Source organism: Eucyclogobius newberryi, unplaced genomic scaffold (genome assembly GCF_026437365.1).
Source record: "Eucyclogobius newberryi isolate DKJ021-1_F unplaced genomic scaffold, fEucNew1.0.hap1 SCAF_4, whole genome shotgun sequence".
NCBI classification, from domain to species: domain Eukaryota; kingdom Metazoa; phylum Chordata; class Actinopteri; order Gobiiformes; family Gobiidae; genus Eucyclogobius; species Eucyclogobius newberryi.
The window spans coordinates 6,269,168-6,289,138 of NW_027316056.1; the positions used below are offsets into that span (position 1 = coordinate 6,269,168).

General features: G+C 42.1%; 1 protein-coding gene across 2 annotated transcripts; it reads right to left on the minus strand.

Moving 5' to 3' along the window:
* Positions 1 to 78: 78 nt before the first annotated feature.
* Positions 79 to 19,955, minus strand: nup133 (nucleoporin 133). 2 transcript variants are annotated; one of them, XM_072462947.1, is made up of 25 exons: positions 19,739 to 19,955; positions 17,939 to 18,054; positions 16,910 to 17,013; positions 15,844 to 16,077; positions 13,515 to 13,685; positions 12,711 to 12,863; positions 12,567 to 12,634; positions 7,048 to 7,195; positions 6,606 to 6,756; positions 5,841 to 5,995; positions 5,165 to 5,256; positions 4,726 to 4,874; positions 4,564 to 4,658; positions 4,030 to 4,254; positions 3,611 to 3,733; positions 3,431 to 3,530; positions 2,756 to 3,010; positions 1,904 to 2,037; positions 1,429 to 1,587; positions 1,200 to 1,335; positions 1,002 to 1,120; positions 835 to 915; positions 688 to 755; positions 409 to 497; positions 79 to 283 (listed from the first exon to the last, which is right to left on the minus strand). In XM_072462947.1, exons 1-25 carry the CDS (start codon positions 19,861 to 19,863, stop codon positions 147 to 149), a joined length of 3,387 nt encoding a protein of 1,128 aa, XP_072319048.1. In that variant the 5' UTR covers positions 19,864 to 19,955; the 3' UTR covers positions 79 to 146. The 2 variants fall into 2 exon arrangements, with proteins under 2 accessions (XP_072319048.1, XP_072319049.1); XM_072462948.1 differs by having other exon boundaries at positions 688 to 752; positions 19,739 to 19,954.
* Positions 19,956 to 19,971: the final 16 nt, after the last annotated feature.

The window sequence follows — 19,971 nt, forward strand, 5'->3', positions numbered from 1 at the left end:
GACACCTGCTGACAACGTGACTGTATAACACGTCCCTGTACCTTCTATAATGTAACAATGACACTATTATTTTCACAATTATTTATTTAGAAAAAGAACATTTATACAAAACCTGTTAATAATATTTCTAACGCACATTGGAGAGGTCACATTTGAGCCTGTAGATAATGTTCATAATTGGCTCGAAGCACAAACTCAAAATACGGTTTGGACTTCAGAGCGCTGAGTTCATCCAAATCCAAAAGGTCTTTAACGTCTGGGAGATATGACTGCAGAGGAACTCCTAAAACAGACCAAACAAATGAGTACAAATGTAAAATACAGCAGGAAACTAGTGTTAAAAAGCACAGCAAAACCGTACTCTGTTGAAGTTTTATTAGTTGAATAATAATAATAATAATCTCTGACCTTCCTGTATGAGTTTGAGCAGGATCTTGACAAAAACACTGTCTTTAGCGGCTTCCAGAGGGTCATCGTTTCCATCTGCTGTCGACCAGCTGAAAGAGAAAGGAAAAGTACTTCAGTTTAAGCATCAATCTGAAAAAGTGATTTATATAGATTTTTCAAATATTTCCTGGCTGCCTTTGTGTGGGTTGGAGATTCTTTCATAATTTCATTCAAAACCATTCATTAAAATAAAATATATAAGCAATGAATAATTGTAGACATTAGAAAAGAAACTCGTACTCGTCTTTGTGAAGAGCTTTTCCGAGAATTTCACATTTGAGAGCTTCGATGTCCACTTCGTCCTCCTGCTGCAGAAAACAGACCCCAGTTTTAATGACAATATGTTTAAAATGTTAAGATATTGCAAATCATATTTAAAATGGGCACCTCTTCGATGTATTCGAGCAGGTCCAGAGCTTTCTTAAAGTCATACTCAGTCGCTCGCCTGTTGTCGTCGCAAATGTACAGCTGTGGACGGAAAAACAACACTATTTTTTTATTATCATTAACGAGTAAATAATGATAATAATGTGCAGAAGATGGGATATATTGACCTGTATGAGGTTGTGAGCGCTGAGGACGGGCATCGTGTCTGGATTCTGCTGCTTGTCCTCCAGCAGCTGCCGAGGGAGAGTCTCCTGATGCAACAAGAACCGCTCCTGCTCCACGATGTCTGAAACGCAGAGGAATAAAGAGCTTATCCCGGCTGAAGCACGGGGCAATGAAAGGCGGTAAAAAGAACCTCGTCTCACCATCGACTTGTTTGTTGAGGTCGTCTTCGTTCAAGTCGGAGGCCAGAGCCGTGAGTTTGCTCAGAGCCAAGAGAGTTTTCTTTTTGGTGAAGTATCTCGTCTCTGCGTTGGCCTGACTGTAAAGCGTCTGATGGGCCTGAGACAGAAGGTCAGTGATACTCTGTGTTAATATGAAGTATAAAAACAAAGCAGTACTGTAGGTGTAGCAGACTATTCTTTTGCCGTTTACCTGTTGGTAGTTGTGCACGTGGATGTGGTGCAGCCAGCTCAGGTGTTGGTGCGAATGGAGGAAACTGGCCAACTGCTGGTGCTGAGCGATCGGCTGAGACAGGAGCTTCCCTCGCTTCCCCTTCTCCATGTACCAGCGGAACAGGAAGTCTGCAAAGTTCTGTTCAACACAAATGTGAGCTCTTATAACCCGTTACATTCATCAGCAGGGTTTCTGCAGGACAGGAGTATGTATGGAGACGGGGGCAGAGACGGAGGTGCAGAGACGGAGGTGCAGAGACGGAGGTGCAGAGACGGAGGTGCAGAGACGGAGGTGCAGAGACGGAGGTGCAGAGACGGAGGTGCAGAGACAGAGGTGCAGAGACAGAGGTGCAGAGACAGAGGTGCAGAGACAGAGGTGCAGAGACAGAGGTGCAGAGACAGAGGTGCAGAGACAGAGGTGCAGAGACAGAGGTGCAGAGACAGGAGCAAAATACCTGGTTGGCAAACTTGTTCATGTAGTGCTGGAGTCGGCTCTGGTTCTCCGTCTGTTCACACATCTGAACCAGGATGTCGAAGTCGCAGTATTTTTCAGCCAAAGCCGCCACCCACTGATACTGACCCAGCTCCACTGAGAGAACAGCCAAAATCACAGCTCTTCTTTAGGTAATGTACAGAGGTGGGCAGTACTCGGTCACATACTTGAGTAATATTTCATTTGAAGTAACAGTGCTCCTACTTAAAATATTGTGTTCCTTTCTCCTGTGTGAGAAAGTGACAAAATCTCGATAATATGAAACTGTTTGAACATTTATGTCCTTCAGATAGGAATTCACTTTTTCAAATCTGTGCATCTTTCTTTGAAAATACCCGAATTATAACTTATTAGTGGTTTTGTCCGTCAATCAAGACAGTTATTCTTACTTGAGTAATAGTTTCCCCAACTATTTTTTTTACTTAACGTTACTTCAAAAATAATATTACTCTAGTACAATTTTTGACTACTCTACCACCTCTGGTACAGTTAATACTGACTAGAGGTGGGCAACTTGTATAGAAATTGAGATATTGTGTTTTGAAAATGTGCAGAGGTTTATCAGCTCTTTTTTTTCACATTTTTTACCATAAAAACAAGTTTAACGTCAAAAACGTATAAAAACAGTTTTGAGACATTTTTGTTGGATTGACAAGATCATCTGAATATTGTTATTGGGAAACTCCATTAGTTAACTCATTGTTACAGGTTTATTCTGCTTTAGCGTAAAATGTTGCAATATAATCGTGATAGTTTCTATAACGATGGATCGCACTTCAAAACCACAATGAACTTTCTAAAGTCAGCCACTCACGCAGCAGTCCGAGCATCTCGCCTCTCCTCTGGGTGTACTCCATCTCCAGGGTGTTGAAGCGCTCCTGATGCCCTCCCGCGGGCTTCTGCTGCTGCACGGAGTTCAGCTGCGCCACGAAACCACCCAGGTAGATGTCCAAGAGCGCCACCAGCTGCTCGCAGAGGGAACTGCGCAGTTCCGAGTCGGCCTGAGGGTAAACGGAGCGCAGGAGCAACTCGTGCTGTCGGGAGAGGACGGAGCGCACGCCCGAGGACGCTGAGGAGAGAGGAAAGTGCGGCCGTAAGAAGTACCTATTAACCCTGTATGTGTCCAAATGTAGAGTTCACTACAGTTTTTAAAAAGGTAAAGCCTTTTGTTGGTGAATCTAGACTTGTGATTGTCAAAGCTGCCTGTGTTCCGCTCTCATACTCCCGATTTCCCTGACACTTGAAGGTTGGCAGTTCAAATCCCTTAATATCTTCCAGGGAACTGTGATCGCTGCGTTCATGTGGAGTTAATTTAACATAATTGATTGAACTCATGTCTGAGCCCAGCAAATGTGCGATGTCCTTTATGTCTCCGGTCACAACCTCGACTCAAATCCCTCAAAAAAGCTCAATCCAAGTCCCTTCAGAGCACAAGCCTCTTCGTTTTCCCTTTCGCTTGGTTAAAGACTTAATGGGTGTGTTTGGTCACCTGTCCAGGGGATGTACTCTGGTTCTGTCACCGCTCGCTCTGACGCTCTGTACATGGAGGCTTTGGTCTCTCTGTACTGCAGCGCCGTCTGCAGGACGTCCTGGGACACACACAGAGGAGATTATACTCAGGAGTTATGGTCGGGACTATAATGCGTTGGTCCATGGAGCGTCATTGTACCTTGAGTATGTTGTTGACTGTGAGGACGACCTCGGCCCACTGAACCGAGTCGACAGGATTGTCCTTCAGATTGCGCTCTTCCTCCTCCAACAAACACTCGAACACCGACTCGATCTGAGAAACCTGGACAAACACATTGAAAATAATATAATTCAAAAATAAAAATAAAAACTTTTTATTGTAATAATATCATGATGAGGCCATAAGAGCTTTCCCACACTGCTCTACAGATCTTCTGTCAGATGTTGGCTAAGTAGCCAAATAGTTAGAGAACCTAAAGTGAGAATTATTTCCATGTACAGGAAATATCCATTTTTGTACTTTTTTGTTGTGATACTTAAATTTCCCCTTTGTGGGACAAATAAAGACTTTATTATTGAATCCCCTTGAGCCCCCTTGTGTTCAGTGTGTACTCTCACCTCTCGGAAGAAGACGTCAGCAGAGGTGAGACTCTGTGGGACGGCTGTGTTCCTTTTGTCCAGAGCAGAGTTGATGGTTCGATTCATGAGTTCTGGGTTCTTGGAGTGTTGGTTCTTCAGCACCATCGCGGCCTGGAGCTTCTCTGCGTGTTCACACAGCAGCAGACGAGTCGCCATCGGAGACGAGCGCACGGTCACAGAGCCTAAACGGTCCAATAAACCCACCTGAGACGACAGACGGGGAAGTATCTATCAGATTATAGTCAGGACAGATGTCCCAGTGTGTGGATTCTATGCTATTTTCATTGCAACACCTGCAAATGTTGAGCCTAATATTAGTATTTCTCTGTATATTCTATATAAAGAACTGCCTTGCACTGGTCCTGTCAGGAATACTCTGCACTCTCTCAAATGGTTGGATTGTCCATCAGTGGCATTGGTTGATCATGAAGGAAAAAGTTTGATTTAAGATGAAAACAAGTTGAGGAGGCAAGAATCTGGTGAAGGTTTATTCACCAGGTGTTTGAACAATACCTGCAGCAGGAAGTCCATGAAGCAGCCGTGAGCCTTCATCTTGTCCTCGAGTTGGTGCAGAATAATCAGAGACGTGAGCGGGAAACCTCCGCTCTCTGAAACAGAACACTCTTTATTTCTACATCTTTCCTACATAAACCGTTTGTTAAAACAGTCTCTCACCGTCCGGCACAGACTCGGCCCAACGCGGGTCAGACGCCGGGTAGTCGTCCACCAAGTCCAGGTCAATCGCCGTCACCATGGCATCCGGCTCCGCCCCCTCCTCCGGAAACAGCTCATCAGTGACAGTCTGCGCCCCCACGAGGTCATTACTGGAACAACAAGCAATGGTTCTTCAGTCCAGTCTTAAAGGGCGTTCACACCGCAGCATCAAAAGCGTCCAGTTTACATTCAAAGTCCCTGGCTGGAGTCTCAGTCTTAGTCCCTGGTCCTGGCTGGAGTCTCAGTCTTAGTCCCTGGTCCTGGCTTGAGTCTCAGTCTTAGTCCCTGGTCCTGGCTTGAGTCTCAGTCTTAGTCCCTGGTCCTGGCTTGAGTCTCAGTCTTAGTCCCTGGTCCTGGCTGGAGTCGCGGTCTTAGTCCCTGGTCCTGGATGAGGTTTTACCGGCAGAACTGGAGGAACGCCGTCTTTAGTAGTTTGGTTTTGTCTTCTTCAGCCACAGTTTCCCCTCGACTCTGCGTCTCCATCACAGACGCCTGACAGAAAAGTCAATATTTTACAGTGATCCAGACTAGGGCTGAAACGATCACAAACTGATTTGCCACTAATTGTGGTTGTATTTTGATCATGGTAATTGTTATGTGGACTATACAGACTAAAAGACATACAAATAGATCTTTTATAATAAACACCGTGGAATTCAACACAATTTTTATAATTGTGTGTAAAATGGCCAAAATTGCACGGATTTGTAAAAATGGACAGAACCAGGTTTATTCTTTCTTCATCATGTTGACAAATTTGATTAAAAAAAATTACAGAGGGGAATTTGCACTGCACTACGTAATTTGCCTAAAATCTTTTAGTTAAAAACTTTAATAAATCAAGCTTAGATTTAGACACTGAATCAACAAATCCTTGTGTTGGTTCTGTCAGAATCTTGTCGAGTCCCAGATTGTGCAGTTTGGTGTGATTAAATGAAAGAATAAAACATCTTTAGGAGCAGATTGGACAGTTTTGTCATTTTCAGGTGAAAGCTCTAATGCGGAGAAAGCAAACTGACTAAACAAAAGTAGTGTCTCGCCTTGACCTGAACAGTATTTAAGAGTTGGTGCATTACCTCCGGTGCAGCAGTGAGCGAGGAGCAGAGAGAGTCCTCCATGGTCTCTGGGAGGATAGATGCACTCTCTCTCCCCACCAGAGCCACGAGGCCGCTGTGCTGAGAGAAGAACACGGGCAGGTTTGCACAGCAGCCGCCTCCTCGAACACCGTCGCCTGAAACCATGAAGACACAATTTAGAAGAAGAAATGTCAGTGCATTTACTGCTCTATTAAAACAAGAGTGAAAAGTACTGTTTCCAAGTCTCAAATGTGTATTTTTTAAAGTAAGAAATAGTCTCTTGAACGTAGAAAAGAGATATATGTGATCATTTACATTTTTTTAAAAAAATATTTCTCAGATTTTTAATTCCTCCTAGATTTTCTTTGGTTAATATAAAGAGCAGTAAAGTAGAAGTAAAATAAGTCGGTTACAGCTTTCTTTGTGTATTTAATATGTCCAGCAGCTGATAGTTTCCCTTTATCAGACGTGGCGGAAAAAAAATTAGAATCTTCTTATTATGGAATCCAGAGCTCATGAACACAATAGAAAGACACTGAAAAAACACATCCATAAAACAGAAATGACCTTTCCTGAATAGTTTTAGAACAGTATCGAAATTGGTATGAAGCCTTTTCCTCAGTCTCAATGTCGAGTGTGAAACGTTGTAATGATGCAAGTGAAACGCCAACCGTAGGGTTTGAAGGCCAGTGCTGTGATCACGTTTTTGCTGATTATGATGTATTTTGTCCCAAACTTTGAGTTCAGTCAAATCAAAAGCTTTACCGGGTGCGTTGAAGGTGATTTTCTCGTCGGGCAGCGCGGCTCTGCTCGTCCCAGTGGAGCAGGCGAAAACCAGCTCAGAGTTAAATATGAAGGCCACAGATCCAGGAGCCGGAGGCAGGACGAGACTCACTGACTGAAGCTCCTCCTCGCTCTGCAACGGATGACACTCAACTTTCAAGATCTATGGGCTTCAGAGTGCGGAGAAATAAGACTACGGCATTCAAAACTATCTATCACATCTTTTGAATGGCCAATGGTCAATTTATTTTAGGTTAACATAAGCTTTGAGACAAACAGACTTATTCTCCAGTGAGGTGGTCAAATCGTAAGTTTGACCTTTGACCATGATCGGTGATCCTTGTCTGCTGTGTGATCTTTAAATACTGATTATTTTGGCGCGCCTCAGAAATAAGACGTTTGGAGTCAACGGGAAGCAGCCAACCTGGAACTGTGTGGTGAACTTTGTGACCTCCACAGTGACCTCATCTGAGACGGAAGCTCCGGCGTCGATGAGCGTGACGAGGCAGAAGTACAGAAGACAGGGTGAGTCGAGCGGGCTCCAGGCGGCCGCCAGAACCACCAGGCCACAGCTGGAGAGGAGAACAGACACACTACATAACCTTAAATATTACAAATCCACAAGGCCAGAGCTGCAGGAGAGACAGGAAGGGCAGAGATAAACTAACAGATCAGAGGTGGATATCGGATTTTCAGATGATATGGATACTTGGAGAAATATTGATATTCCACCTGAGCAGATTATACGTCGTTTTAAAGCTTTGACTCTCTAGAATACCAATGTTACATCTCATTTACAGACTGATGCCTCAATATTTAGCACAGCTCCACATTTGTGAAGAGTAGTTTGGTTGTGTGTCTGAGATGTGTGCAGTAGTTTGGTTGTGTGTCTCAGATGTGGCAGTAGTTTGGTTGTGTGTCTGAGATGTGTGCAGTAGTTTGGTTGTGTGTGTGAGATGTGTGCAGTAGTTTGGTTGTGTGTCTGAGATGTGGCAGTAGTTTGGTTGTGTGTCTCAGATGTGTGCAGTAGTTTGGTTGTGTGTCTCAGATGTGGCAGTAGTTTGGTTGTGTGTCTCAGATGTGGCAGTAGTTTGGTTGTGTGTCTGAGATGTGGCAGTAGTTTGGCTGTGTGTGTGAGATGTGGCAGTAGTTTGGTTGTGTGTGTGAGATGTGGCAGTAGTTTGGTTGTGTGTCTGAGATGTGTGCAGTAGTTTGGTTGTGTGTGTGAGATGTGTGCAGTAGTTTGGTTGTGTGTCTGAGATGTGGCAGTAGTTTGGTTGTGTGTCTGAGATGTGGCAGTAGTTTGGTTGTGTGTGTGAGATGTGGCAGTAGTTTGGTTGTGTGTGTGAGATGTGGCAGTAGTTTGGTTGTGTGTCTGAGATGTGTGCAGTAGTTTGGTTGTGTGTCTGAGATGTGGCAGTAGTTTGGTTGTGTGTGTGAGATGTGTGCAGTAGTTTGGTTGTGTGTGTGAGATGTGGCAGTAGTTTGGTTGTGTGTCTGAGATGTGGCAGTAGTTTGGTTGTGTGTGTGAGATGTGGCAGTAGTTTGGTTGTGTGTCTGAGATGTGTGCAGTAGTTTGGTTGTGTGTGAGATGTGGCAGTAGTTTGGTTGTGTGTGTGAGATGTGTGCAGTAGTTTGGTTGTGTGTGAGATGTGGCAGTAGTTTGGTTGTGTGTGTGAGATGTGGCAGTAGTTTGGTTGTGTGTCTGAGATGTGTGCAGTAGTTTGGTTGTGTGTGAGATGTGGCAGTAGTTTGGTTGTGTGTGTGAGATGTGTGCAGTAGTTTGGTTGTGTGTCTGAGATGTGTGCAGTAGTTTGGTTGTGTGTGTGAGATGTGTGCAGTAGTTTGGTTGTGTGTGTGAGATGTGTGCAGTAGTTTGGTTGTGTGTCTGAGATGTGGCAGTAGTTTGGTTGTGTGTGTGAGATGTGTGCAGTAGTTTGGTTGTGTGTCTGAGATGTGTGCAGTAGTTTGGTTGTGTGTCTGAGATGTGGCAGTAGTTTGGTTGTGTGTCTGAGATGTGGCAGTAGTTTGGTTGTGTGTGTGAGATGTGGCAGTAGTTTGGTTGTGTGTGTGAGATGTGGCAGTAGTTTGGTTGGGTGTCTGAGATGTGTGCAGTAGTTTGGTTGTGTGTGTGAGATGTGTGCAGTAGTTTGGTTGTGTGTCTGAGATGTGGCAGTAGTTTGGTTGTGTGTGTGAGATGTGGCAGTAGTTTGGTTGTGTGTCTGAGATGTGGCAGTAGTTTGGTTGTGTGTGTGAGATGTGTGCAGTAGTTTGGTTGTGTGTGTGAGATGTGGCAGTAGTTTGGCTGTGTGTGTGAGATGTGGCAGTAGTTTGGTTGTGTGTCTGAGATGTGTGCAGTAGTTTGGTTGTGTGTGTGAGATGTGGCAGTAGTTTGGTTGTGTGTGTGAGATGTGTGCAGTAGTTTGGTTGTGTGTCTGAGATGTGGCAGTAGTTTGGTTGTGTGTGTGAGATGTGGCAGTAGTTTGGTTGTGTGTCTGAGATGTGGCAGTAGTTTGGTTGTGTGTCTGAGATGTGGCAGTAGTTTGGTTGTGTGTCTGAGATGTGTGCAGTAGTTTGGTTGTGTGTGTGAGATGTGTGCAGTAGTTTGGTTGTGTGTGTGAGATGTGGCAGTAGTTTGGTTGTGTGTGTGAGATGTGGCAGTAGTTTGGTTGTGTGTCTGAGATGTGTGCAGTAGTTTGGTTGTGTGTGTGAGATGTGTGCAGTAGTTTGGTTGTGTGTCTGAGATGTGGCAGTAGTTTGGTTGTGTGTGTGAGATGTGGCAGTAGTTTGGTTGTGTGTCTGAGATGTGGCAGTAGTTTGGTTGTGTGTGTGAGATGTGGCAGTAGTTTGGTTGTGTGTCTGAGATGTGGCAGTAGTGTGTTTGTGTGTCTGAGATGTGTGCAGTAGTTTGGTTGTGTGTGTGAGATGTGTGCAGTAGTTTGGTTGTGTGTGTGAGATGTGGCAGTAGTTTGGTTGTGTGTGTGAGATGTGGCAGTAGTTTGGTTGTGTGTCTGAGATGTGTGCAGTAGTTTGGTTGTGTGTGTGAGATGTGGCAGTAGTTTGGTTGTGTGTGTGAGATGTGTGCAGTAGTTTGGTTGTGTGTGTGAGATGTGTGCAGTAGTTTGGTTGTGTGTCTGAGATGTGGCAGTAGTTTGGTTGTGTCTGAGATGTGTGCAGTAGTTTGGTTGTGTGTCTGAGATGTGGCAGTAGTTTGGTTGTGTGTCTGAGATGTGGCAGTAGTTTGGTTGTGTGTCTGAGATGTGGCAGTAGTGTGTTTGTGTGTGAGATGTGTTTGTGTGCAGGAGTTTGTGTGTGTGAGATGCCGTAGTGCAGCTGAATGCAGCTCCAGAGTGATGCTCCTGTTTGTGTGGCTCTGACCATTCATGGCTCTGACTGAGGCAGCGCTGGATTTAAACACTCTGAACTCAGATACAAACTCAAGAATAAAAGTGAACTTCAGCACAGATCACACCAGTGACAACAAAAGACTTAGTTTTGACCAAAGTGTCAGTGTGGAGAGGAGAGAAGATTCTGATCAGCTAACATTAGCACACAAGCTAGCACATGAGCTGCTGCCGTTGTCAACAACAACAGGCTGGATTATATTCACTACAATCGTCTGAAGTCAGGATTAATATAAATCTTATTTGTGAAGAGTTGTGATCTGAGGAGGCCCTAAAAAAAGTGTTGTAAATCTGTTTTGATCATTGTTTATTTGGTTCACTTTAGTTAGTGCTTAGCACATGAAGGCTCCTGTTGACCGAGTATGGCTCTATACGTGTTAACTGGACTCACATTGACATGTAAATGAGTTGTGAAATTGGCACTGACATCTGTGTGTTCATGTGTCATTTACAGTTTAACCTGAGTGGAACTGATTTATCTTTTTGAACAGAATAATGAGCAAAAATTGTATATAACGTACCAACAATATAACAATTAGGCTGAAAATATGGCTGTATCTTTATGTCATGCAACACATTGTGTAGGAGCCATATTAAGGCCTTGTACATGTTTGAACCCCCAGCCACTGTGTGGCGCTGTAGCTTGTAGGGTCTTGTCTGGGTGTGGGCAGGTGTTCCTATTTAAAGCCTAATTATCGTTCCCTCAGGGGTAAAGTTGGAGGCAGACAGTTTTTGACCGTGTTTAATATGCAGGTGCTAATAAAAGAATTCTTCACCGAACATGGGAGTATCGGGCTCTTTATCCACGTGTCTAAACACTTCACAATCTGTTAGCCTAGTAGCTTAAGCACATAAGTCAAAAACTACCTCCGGATTGGAACTCTGAATGCCTGGCTACAAGTCAAGAGCTCGGCAAAGAGGCAAACATTTTGCAGTTTGATCAGATGCGCCATTGGGGTGTCTCCTGAGAAGGAGTGTTGGAAGAGAAGCAACAACCCGACTGCAGCAGCACACAAAGGGCAGTGCACTGCAGAGAGCTTCATTGGAAAAAACATTTCAAGATTTGGGTACGTTCGTTCTGTTCTAAAAGATTGGCCTAAAGTCCAGAGATGAACCATGCTTGGACTGAAACCAGAAGATGTACTTGTCTTCATTTGTTTTAAATGGCATAAGGGAACTAAACTGTAAAAAATTGCACTGCAAAAATGTCATCAAAAAGCTTTGAAAAATATGGCTAAGGGTCACACAAGAGCTCAAGGAGGGTTGCATTTGAACGCCTTAAAGCACAAGCTGATATGGCAGGACTTTTGATGCAAGGTTCTTATCTTGAAGATTCATGAACTGGATGAACAATTAGGTCATCAGAAGGAAGCGCGAGATTTTACAGCTGGAAACACAAATTGCAGCAGCTGAGGAGAAGCTTGCTACATTGAAGTCCAACAAGCTGAAGTGCAATTCCTCACGTAAATCTGCTTATAAAGGATGTAAAAGTGGATACTACAACACAGGAACAGCAAACGCCTTCGACAGCTGTGGACATTTTTGATACCGACATGTGGCCAGATCCACCAGTGGTCAATTTGCAATCATTGAGAACTGAAGAGGTGATTGATCAAGTGGACAAAACAGGGACCGGTGTGGATGATTCTGAATCTGGGATCACATCTGTTGAATTAAAACAAGCAACTTCTACAAACTCTAGTCCTGAACGTTCAGTGGATCATCAACTGGACATAATCTCACCTCAAACTGTAATAGTAAAGCGTGACTGAGTTTAAAGAAAAATGTATTTAAGCTCCAGATTTATTTGTTCATAACACTAAATAAATCTGAGATGTTTTGAGGTTCATGGTGACGAGCGAACGAAATGTTCATCTTCTTTGAAAATGGAAAGTCATGCATTGATCAGAGTTAAGCAAACAAACTGTTCTTTTTGAAGCCAAGGAAAATGTACAAACATAGAAGATGGAAATACATTGTATTTGTAACTTATGATTCATGGTTTTTTGACATTCTTTATATTATTGGATTATGATTTTAAGAGGGTCAATATGGCTCTTAAGAATTGTAATTGTTCCCCAATTAAGGGGCCGGTGTGTAGGAGCCTTGTACATGTTTGAACCACCAGCCACTGTGTGGCGCTGTAGCTTGTTGGGTCTTGTCTGGGTGTGGGCAGGTGTTCCTATTTAAGGCCTAATTATCCTGCCCTCTGGGCTAAAGTTGGAGGCAGACAGTTTTGGACCGTGTTTAATATGCAGGTGCTAATAAGAATTCTTCACCGAACATGGGAGTATTGGGCTCTTTATCCACACGTCTAAACACCTCACAATCTGTAAGCCTAGTAGCTGGTGGCACAGGGCCGCTGGCCACTACAGATTCATTGATTTTTATTAACAAATGTTTGTTTTTTTACAAAAGGGTAAATTCATTTGTGCACTTTATCATACTTCAAATGTGTGGGCCACTTAACAGCTAGAAAAAGGTAGATTTGTATGTAAACTTACTAAGGAACGCCAAGTTTCACATTTTAAAAACTCACCGTCCCTGCTTCATGTCTAGGTACGTGACGTTGGCGCCTTCTTTCATCTCAAAGTTTGTCTCAGCGCCCTGAAGGACAAGCAGTCAAATAAAAGGACCACAGTATTTGAAAAGGGTGACGTATCAAAATGTTGTTGACACTGACCCAAATGGCGTCAGTGATTCGCTCCGTCAGGGCTCTGTGCTCCCAGCTGTAAACTTGATGTTCATGAGAGTCGCCCAGGTCCCATTTGTTAAGGCTGGAGCTGGAGAGGGAGAAGAGCGAGGACGAGGAGGGCGACCAGAGCACGCTGTGGAGCTGAGGAGACAGAGGGAGGAGAACCACTGTTTATGTACAGGTACTTTAATATGGGTCCTTCAAGAATATCTAGTGCCAAAACACTAAAACAACTGTTTTATCATCATTTAACTGTTTCTGACTGTATTTCAGGATCAGTGTTGGGTAACATTACTTTTTAAAAGAACTCATTAAGTTACCATTAATTATTTAGAATTTACTCATTTTGTAGTGATTAGCGATCTTTCCTACGGCACTGAAGGCTTCTTTTAATAAGTTGAACAGGAGCAGCCGCTGTGTTGGAAAAGAACATTGATGTGGCAAATTTTTTATAGTTTTAATTATAGACAATATGCTCCTAATATTTCCAAAACAACAATTGCGATGTTTTCCAATTTTTCACACATCCCAACTCTACAGAAGAGTTTCTTTAAGAACATTTTAGTTCCTGACCAAGCTCCACAGTTCTTCATAAACTTCATAAATCATGTGCAGATCATGTAAGACTTTAGGCTGGAATATGTAGATTAACACTTTTGTACAACCCCAAACTAAACCAAGACTGGAAGAACCAAGACTGGAAGAACCAAGACTGGAAGAACCAAGACTGGAAGAACCAAGACTGGAAGAACCAAGACTGGAAGAACCAAGACTGGAAGAACCAAGACTCACAGTGTCGCAGGCGGGTGGAGACAGGATCCCGAAGAGGCTGGAGACTCTGCGTCCGATGCCTGAGAGCATGCCCTGCCCCTGAGGCAGACAGTGGCACTGCAGCCGCCCTGAAGAGTCTGCGCAGGCTCTGAGCAGTCGACTCTTACAGGACGAGACCACGAAACCTCCTCCCTGAGACGAAAGCACAAAGAACCATCAGGATACTACAAACATGGTAAAGAAACCTGCAAGGATACCAATACATTTTACATTACTTTGGAAGAGGGAGGTCAAGATTATTCAGTTCAATGATAATCAGGATTTTTGAAGTCGCATTATAAATGTGAGGACTTGAAAAATTAGAAGCTAGATTATGTAGTAGGAATGTCAGACAGTCGTGATTATTGAGGTCACAAAATGAGTCATAAGAACTAAAACATTATAATCATAACCATCTTAAAAACAAAATTAAGTCTTTGATTAAATTATACTCTGAAAATTTAAATCTAAATGTAAAGTGCTTTTTTTAATCAGACTGTTTATGCCACATAGACTTTAATTAAATCAATGGAAAAGTTTAATTTGATAAAGCTGCTCACATTCAGGAGGAACAGTACTGTAGAGAGACGATGTGAATGATGATGTTTGGTGATCGAGTCAATCGTCACCAATAATTATGAAATGCTGATCTTTCCTCTCACAATAATTGTAACACTAAAATTTGATAGTGACATCCCTATTATGTAATCCCTGGAATTAATTTTACACTCCAAATATGTAATGTAAATGTATCTTTTAATCTGGCAGTTTATATTGCATTACGTCACACACCATTTATGAAACTGGCCACATGCAAACAAAGACTGATTTCACTTAGAGTTGCTAAGATTATCGACATATCCTGACTGGTCAACTGTAAAAAAAGTTGTATTTTCAGAATTGTAATCATTCTCTGGACTAAACAGGGCTCTAGAACACATACAAAAATACCTTTTTATAAACAAAGACAGCAACATTATTACATCAAAATACAAAATTACAAAAAGTCTAAAATTCAACCTTGGCTGGGTTGATAACGTAAAATAATTGTTTCACTAATTGTTAGTTGCAGCTAGGGATGTCCAGATTATTAGGTAATCGATAATCGTGATTATTCAGGTCACAATAAAATCATCAGAACAAAAAATAATAATTGTGACAATTTTAGAAACAAAATGTTGTATTTTTTGTTCAATATACAGCCGATCTAATAGAGCTAAATGTAAAGAACTTTTTTTAATATGGCTGTTTCTGTCACATTTAACTCAGTTGTGTCTTTCAGAAATTTAAATTTTGTAAAGCTGGTCACAAACTTGAGGAACATGTTAGACCACGACAATGGTATAATGGAATCCCTCATCCATGCCTTCATCTCCTCCCGCCTTGACTACTGCAACTCCCTCCTCACTGGCATCTCCTCCCATTCCCTCCACAGACTCCAAATGGTCCAAAACTCCGCTGCCCGCCTCCTCACCCTCACCCGGTCCCGTGATCACATCACTCCCGTTCTCCGCTCTCTCCACTGGCTCCCCATCAAGCAGCGCATAAATTTAAAATACTCCTCCTCACCTTCAAAGCTCTTCACCACCTTGCCCCCCCCTACCTGTCTGACCTCCTCATCCCCCACCGCCCCTCCCGAGCTCTCCGATCCTCCTCCTCTCACCCTGACTGCACCAACATCCCGACTCAAAACTTTTGGCGACAGAGCATTCTCCCGAACAGCACCCCGACTCTGGAACTCCCTCCCCCAACCTGTCCGCCACTCTCCCTCACTCACAACATTCAAATCCCGCCTAAAAACATACCTCTTCACCCAAGCCTATGACCTCCCCTACCCCTAGCCTCCTCTACCCCATTGCCTACACTTCTACCCCCTGTTACATCCCCATCTTTTTCTCTCTACTTCTTCTGTCTTGTTCATTTTATCTGTATATTAATGTGTTCTGTACGTGTTGTCCCCCCCTGTCTGTAAATACCCCCCCCTTTTTATTATGTTCAGCGTCTTTGGGTCACTGAAAAGCGCTATATAAATAAGTTATTATTATTATTATAACACTGTTATTTGGTCACAATAATCATTCAATTGTAACACTAAAAGTTGATATTTGTGACATCACTAGTTGCAGCTCACAATTTCACTGTTCTTTGGTCATGGTGTCAACAAACGTACATAATTGTAAAAAAATGAATATTTTTCAGTAAATAATTTAATAAAATTTAAATATATACAAGTGCAATATAAAACAAACATTTTACTCTTAAAACTTAGCCAATATGGGCTATTTAAAAAACTAACAAAAATAAATCTTACCCTGACAGCCACCACAGAGTGTGCAAGGTCTCCAAGGTCCAGCTCCGAGTCAGAGTAGTTCCCTTCGTGAGCCAGACTGGGCCAGAACCGGGCCAAACCCTCCGTGGACAGAGCCAGGACACAGATGGACTGAACTGGTGCAGAGTCCAGAGGAGATCCGGACGAAACCGAGACCAGGTCTGAGCTGTAGGTGTATTCACTGGGAGGCAACTGCAGCTCTTTACACACGGACAACTGAGAGAGCAGGAAGTCATAAATAAAGGGTTAGGGTTAGTAAACATAAACATTTGTCTGTTAGATTAGGCAAGGCAGGTTTATTTGTAGAGCACATTTGGGACACAAAACAATTCAAAGTGCTTTCCAGAACAGGAAAACATGTAATAAAATACATAATACAAAAAATAAAAATAAAAATATTAGATAAGAGAAATGTTGCTATTGTAAACTAAAAGGGGTGAGACAGGGCTGTGCTTGGTCCCCCCTCATGTTTTCTTTGGTACTTGGAACAATTGGCCCAATATCTTAGACAGCCCATGGTGTTACCATGATATTAGATTATATCTGACCAAACCAGAGCCTTCCATACCTAATGTGATGCATTTCCTACATAATATGGGTCCAATGTCGGGATACAAACCGAATACGTTATACAAAAACTGACATGTTCTCTTTCTGGCGACCCCCTTTGAACAGAACATTTCAGTTCAGTTCATGCAGACCTATTCTCTCAAATGTTTGGGCGTAGTTCTCTATAGGGATTTGTCAATCATTTCAGAGAAAAACTATACCCCTATTTTTCCACTAGAAAGTGTTTTTTTTTTTTCAAATTTATTTTCATTTGAAATTTGCAAAGAATTTAAACAAGCTTCTTTTACATTGTCATTATGGGGTATTGTTTGTAAAATGTTGAGCACAAAGAATTTACTTCATTTTTGAATAAGGCTGAAACATAACAAACTGGAAAAAGTGAATACTTTTAGAAATTCTGTCAGAAGACAATCTAAGCTGTCAGATGGCTGACCGAGTGCATCTTTAAAATATTTTTTACCTCCGTCTTGCATTTTACCTTAGCCACTGCCGTCTGACAGATTTTCCAGATGATGAGTTTTTCTCCATAGACCATCCAGGCCCAGCCACTCTCATCCACCTTCACGGAAATCTGATCATCAGCTGAAAACATATGTTAAAAATACATTTTATTGTCATGCCCATTTTTATGTTGAAGTGTTTTATTTCAACTTATTGTTTAATAAATTATAGCTGGAACAATATTCTTTCTGGCTGAATATTTATCGTGCTGCAACCAACTATGAGTTTAATAATCAATTAATCTAGCGATTATCCTTTCAATTAATCAATTACCATAAAAGTTGGACTATAGAGGGCTCCTGATTATAAGCCGCACCAATTCAATTTACAAGGAAAGATTGTTAATTTACATATACAGTTTATATTGTTTGTTTAATTGTTTAGACAAAGTCAATAAACCTTTTCTGATTCGGAAAATAAAATGTTTGACTCAATTTGACAGAGATATATCTCAAATGACATTCTAGGATATCTTGAGTTCTCGAGTAGACTTGGAGACAAAATAGGCTCTCCATCAGAAAGTTCAATGCTCCATGTGTTTCTTGTATCCTTTTCATGTAATTCTGCATTGTATTCTTGCATAGCATATGATTATCTCCATAATTGAGTAGTTGCGATAAAAATCGTTGTTTCAGCCCTTTTAGTAAAACTAGATCTGAACTGCTGTTGGACGAATAAGTAACGTTTACCACCAATTATAGATACTGATCAAGTAATACAGTGCTTCATCTATGTTTATGTCCATTTATTGCAGCTCATGTTTTCCTTACATGAGAAAAGGGTTTACCAGGATTATGTTACTTAGTAGTTTCAATGTTATTGTGATACGTTTCTGTAGCAATATGTATTGTGCTTCAAACCGTGTTATAGTGACAGGCCCATTGTCAGTACAACAAACACACACAAGTTGTACAACAAAAAACATTGATCAGACGCAATTTAATATTTGCGTCGCCATGTTGTGACTGTCATACTTTTGACACTAAAACAGGTAAACAAAGCTCACCTTCAGTCACAGTGAGAGCCTCCATGACTTTGACCGGGAGAGAGGAGCCGAACGTCTGGACATCGTAGCTCAGAGGCTCCGGGACCAAGTGGCTTTGGACACGAGTCGGGGTCGATCTGTGGAAAATAAATATGATTTTGTCCAGGCGTTGACATTCTCTTCTGCTCACACTCCAGCCAGTTTCATGTCCGCTTTTCACTACACCCATTAATATCCTCTTTGGTTTTCCTCAAGGCTTCAAGAATCCAGCAGCACAGTATCCTTCTTCTACATATTCAAGATCTCTACTCTGTACTAGGACTGTAAGATTAATCACAATCGAATTGAAATGGAAAGCAATTAGCAAATTGCAAAGAATGCATGTCGGTGTAATCCCTCATTCGTCCAGGCGTGTTCCATAGTAGAAAAAAGCTTCAGTTGTAGTCATCTGGACTCAGTTTGAAAAAATTGACGTTTCGACTCTCATCCAAGAGTCATTGTCAATAAAAGAATTTAGATCGAGAACTCCGATATTTATACTGTTCTGTGGTAAGACCCGCCCATTGGGAGGAGCCTTCCTGAAGTAGAAAGAGTTGTTTGTGTCAACAGAAACTCCCCCCTTGTATCTACCGAGCTAGCCTATTCAGAATTTTAATGGCCTATTAGAACCCTCTTTGTCTTTGTGAAACAGGTACTCAGGGTAGTTGAGCCAGGGTCTCACAAAGACAAAGAGGATTCTAATAGGCCATTAAAATTCTGAATAGGCTAGCTCGGTAGATACAAGGGGGGAGTTTCTGTTGAAACAAACAACTCTTTCTACTTCAGGAAGGCTCCTCCCAATGGGCTGGTCTTACCACAGAACAGTATTAATATCGGAGTTCTCGATCTAAATTCTTTTATTGACAATGACTCTTGGATGAGAGTCGAAACGTCAATTTTTTCAAACTGAGTCCAGATGACTACAACTGAAGCTTTTTCTACTACGCAAAGAATGCAGTTTTTCCACTAAGTGCCATAATTTCCTCCACAAACCACAAAATATCCCGAGTTATTCTGCAAAAAAATCTGCTAACTCAGGGCAAACATGTTTGCCGGTTCATATTTCAAACTAATTTGCCATTTATTTTTTAATAATAGGTTTCTTACATTTTAGTTAATCTAATCACTAAATGCTTCTCAGAATATAGTAACTACCGGTAGATATTTTTACCAAATCGTTCAGCCATCGTTCTGTACCATAATTTTTCAAGGTGGCTTAAAGCTGCTAAGCCTGAAAGACTGTTCAAAGAAAACAGCAAAGAAGACCAAATGATCCTCTCAAATGACCCCTATCATCCGCTCTGAGTTTGTCCTCCTCTGTTTAAGATAAACTGGTCTACCGCTTAACATTAATACCTCAAGGAACAACATTCTTGAATAATTGAATTAAACTGTGCAGAACATACATTCTACGATACGCTGCTGAAGTCAGTCATGACCCCTTAATTAAGTAGTATAATTAAGTAGTTAATTAAGTCTTATTCATTCTTAATAAACTATTTAAGCCTTTGCTTTAGTGAGGCTATCAAAAGTGTATTAAGTGCCACCTACTGTAATGTATAAATATGTCCAATTTTGTAAGATAACAAAAAGTAGCTTTTACACAAACCAAATAATATATTAAGAGCCTGATTCAGAGCAGACCTCTTTGCAATAACATTTTCTGACATACTTTTTCAGATAGTTTAGTCTGACACAGAGCCACAATCTTGTCACAAAATCCAATAGAAGAGAATCTGTCAGACTGAAGCAGCGGGAAATTAGCGGGGCCCCGTCTCTCACCTGACCCCGGCGAGAGGCGTCCTGCGCGGGGAGAACAGCAGGCTGGACCCCGCTCCTCCGACGCTCTTCCGGGCTGAGGGTCTGTTCGACTGCCGGCGGCCGGAACCCGTGCGGGGGCTGAACATGTTCCCGAGGCTGAAGAAAATCCCCGTGCAGGAAGAATGTGAGAATAATAACAGAAAAAGCGGCGTGGTATTTCAAAACTAAATGGCCAAACAGCGCGCGGTTTGGTC

Bases quoted from the DNA above. Each gene is read 5' to 3' on its own strand.
- nup133 (XM_072462947.1), bottom strand. From the start codon at position 19,863: ATGTTCAGCCCCCGCACGGGTTCCGGCCGCCGGCAGTCGAACAGACCC. The intron at 5,257-5,840 runs GTAATGCACCAA...CTTTTCTGTCAG, and splicing joins CGCTCACTGCTGCACCGGAG to GCGTCTGTGATGGAGACGCA. The intron at 3,531-3,610 runs GTACAATGACGC...TGTGTGTCCCAG, and splicing joins CAGTCAACAACATACTCAAG to GACGTCCTGCAGACGGCGCT.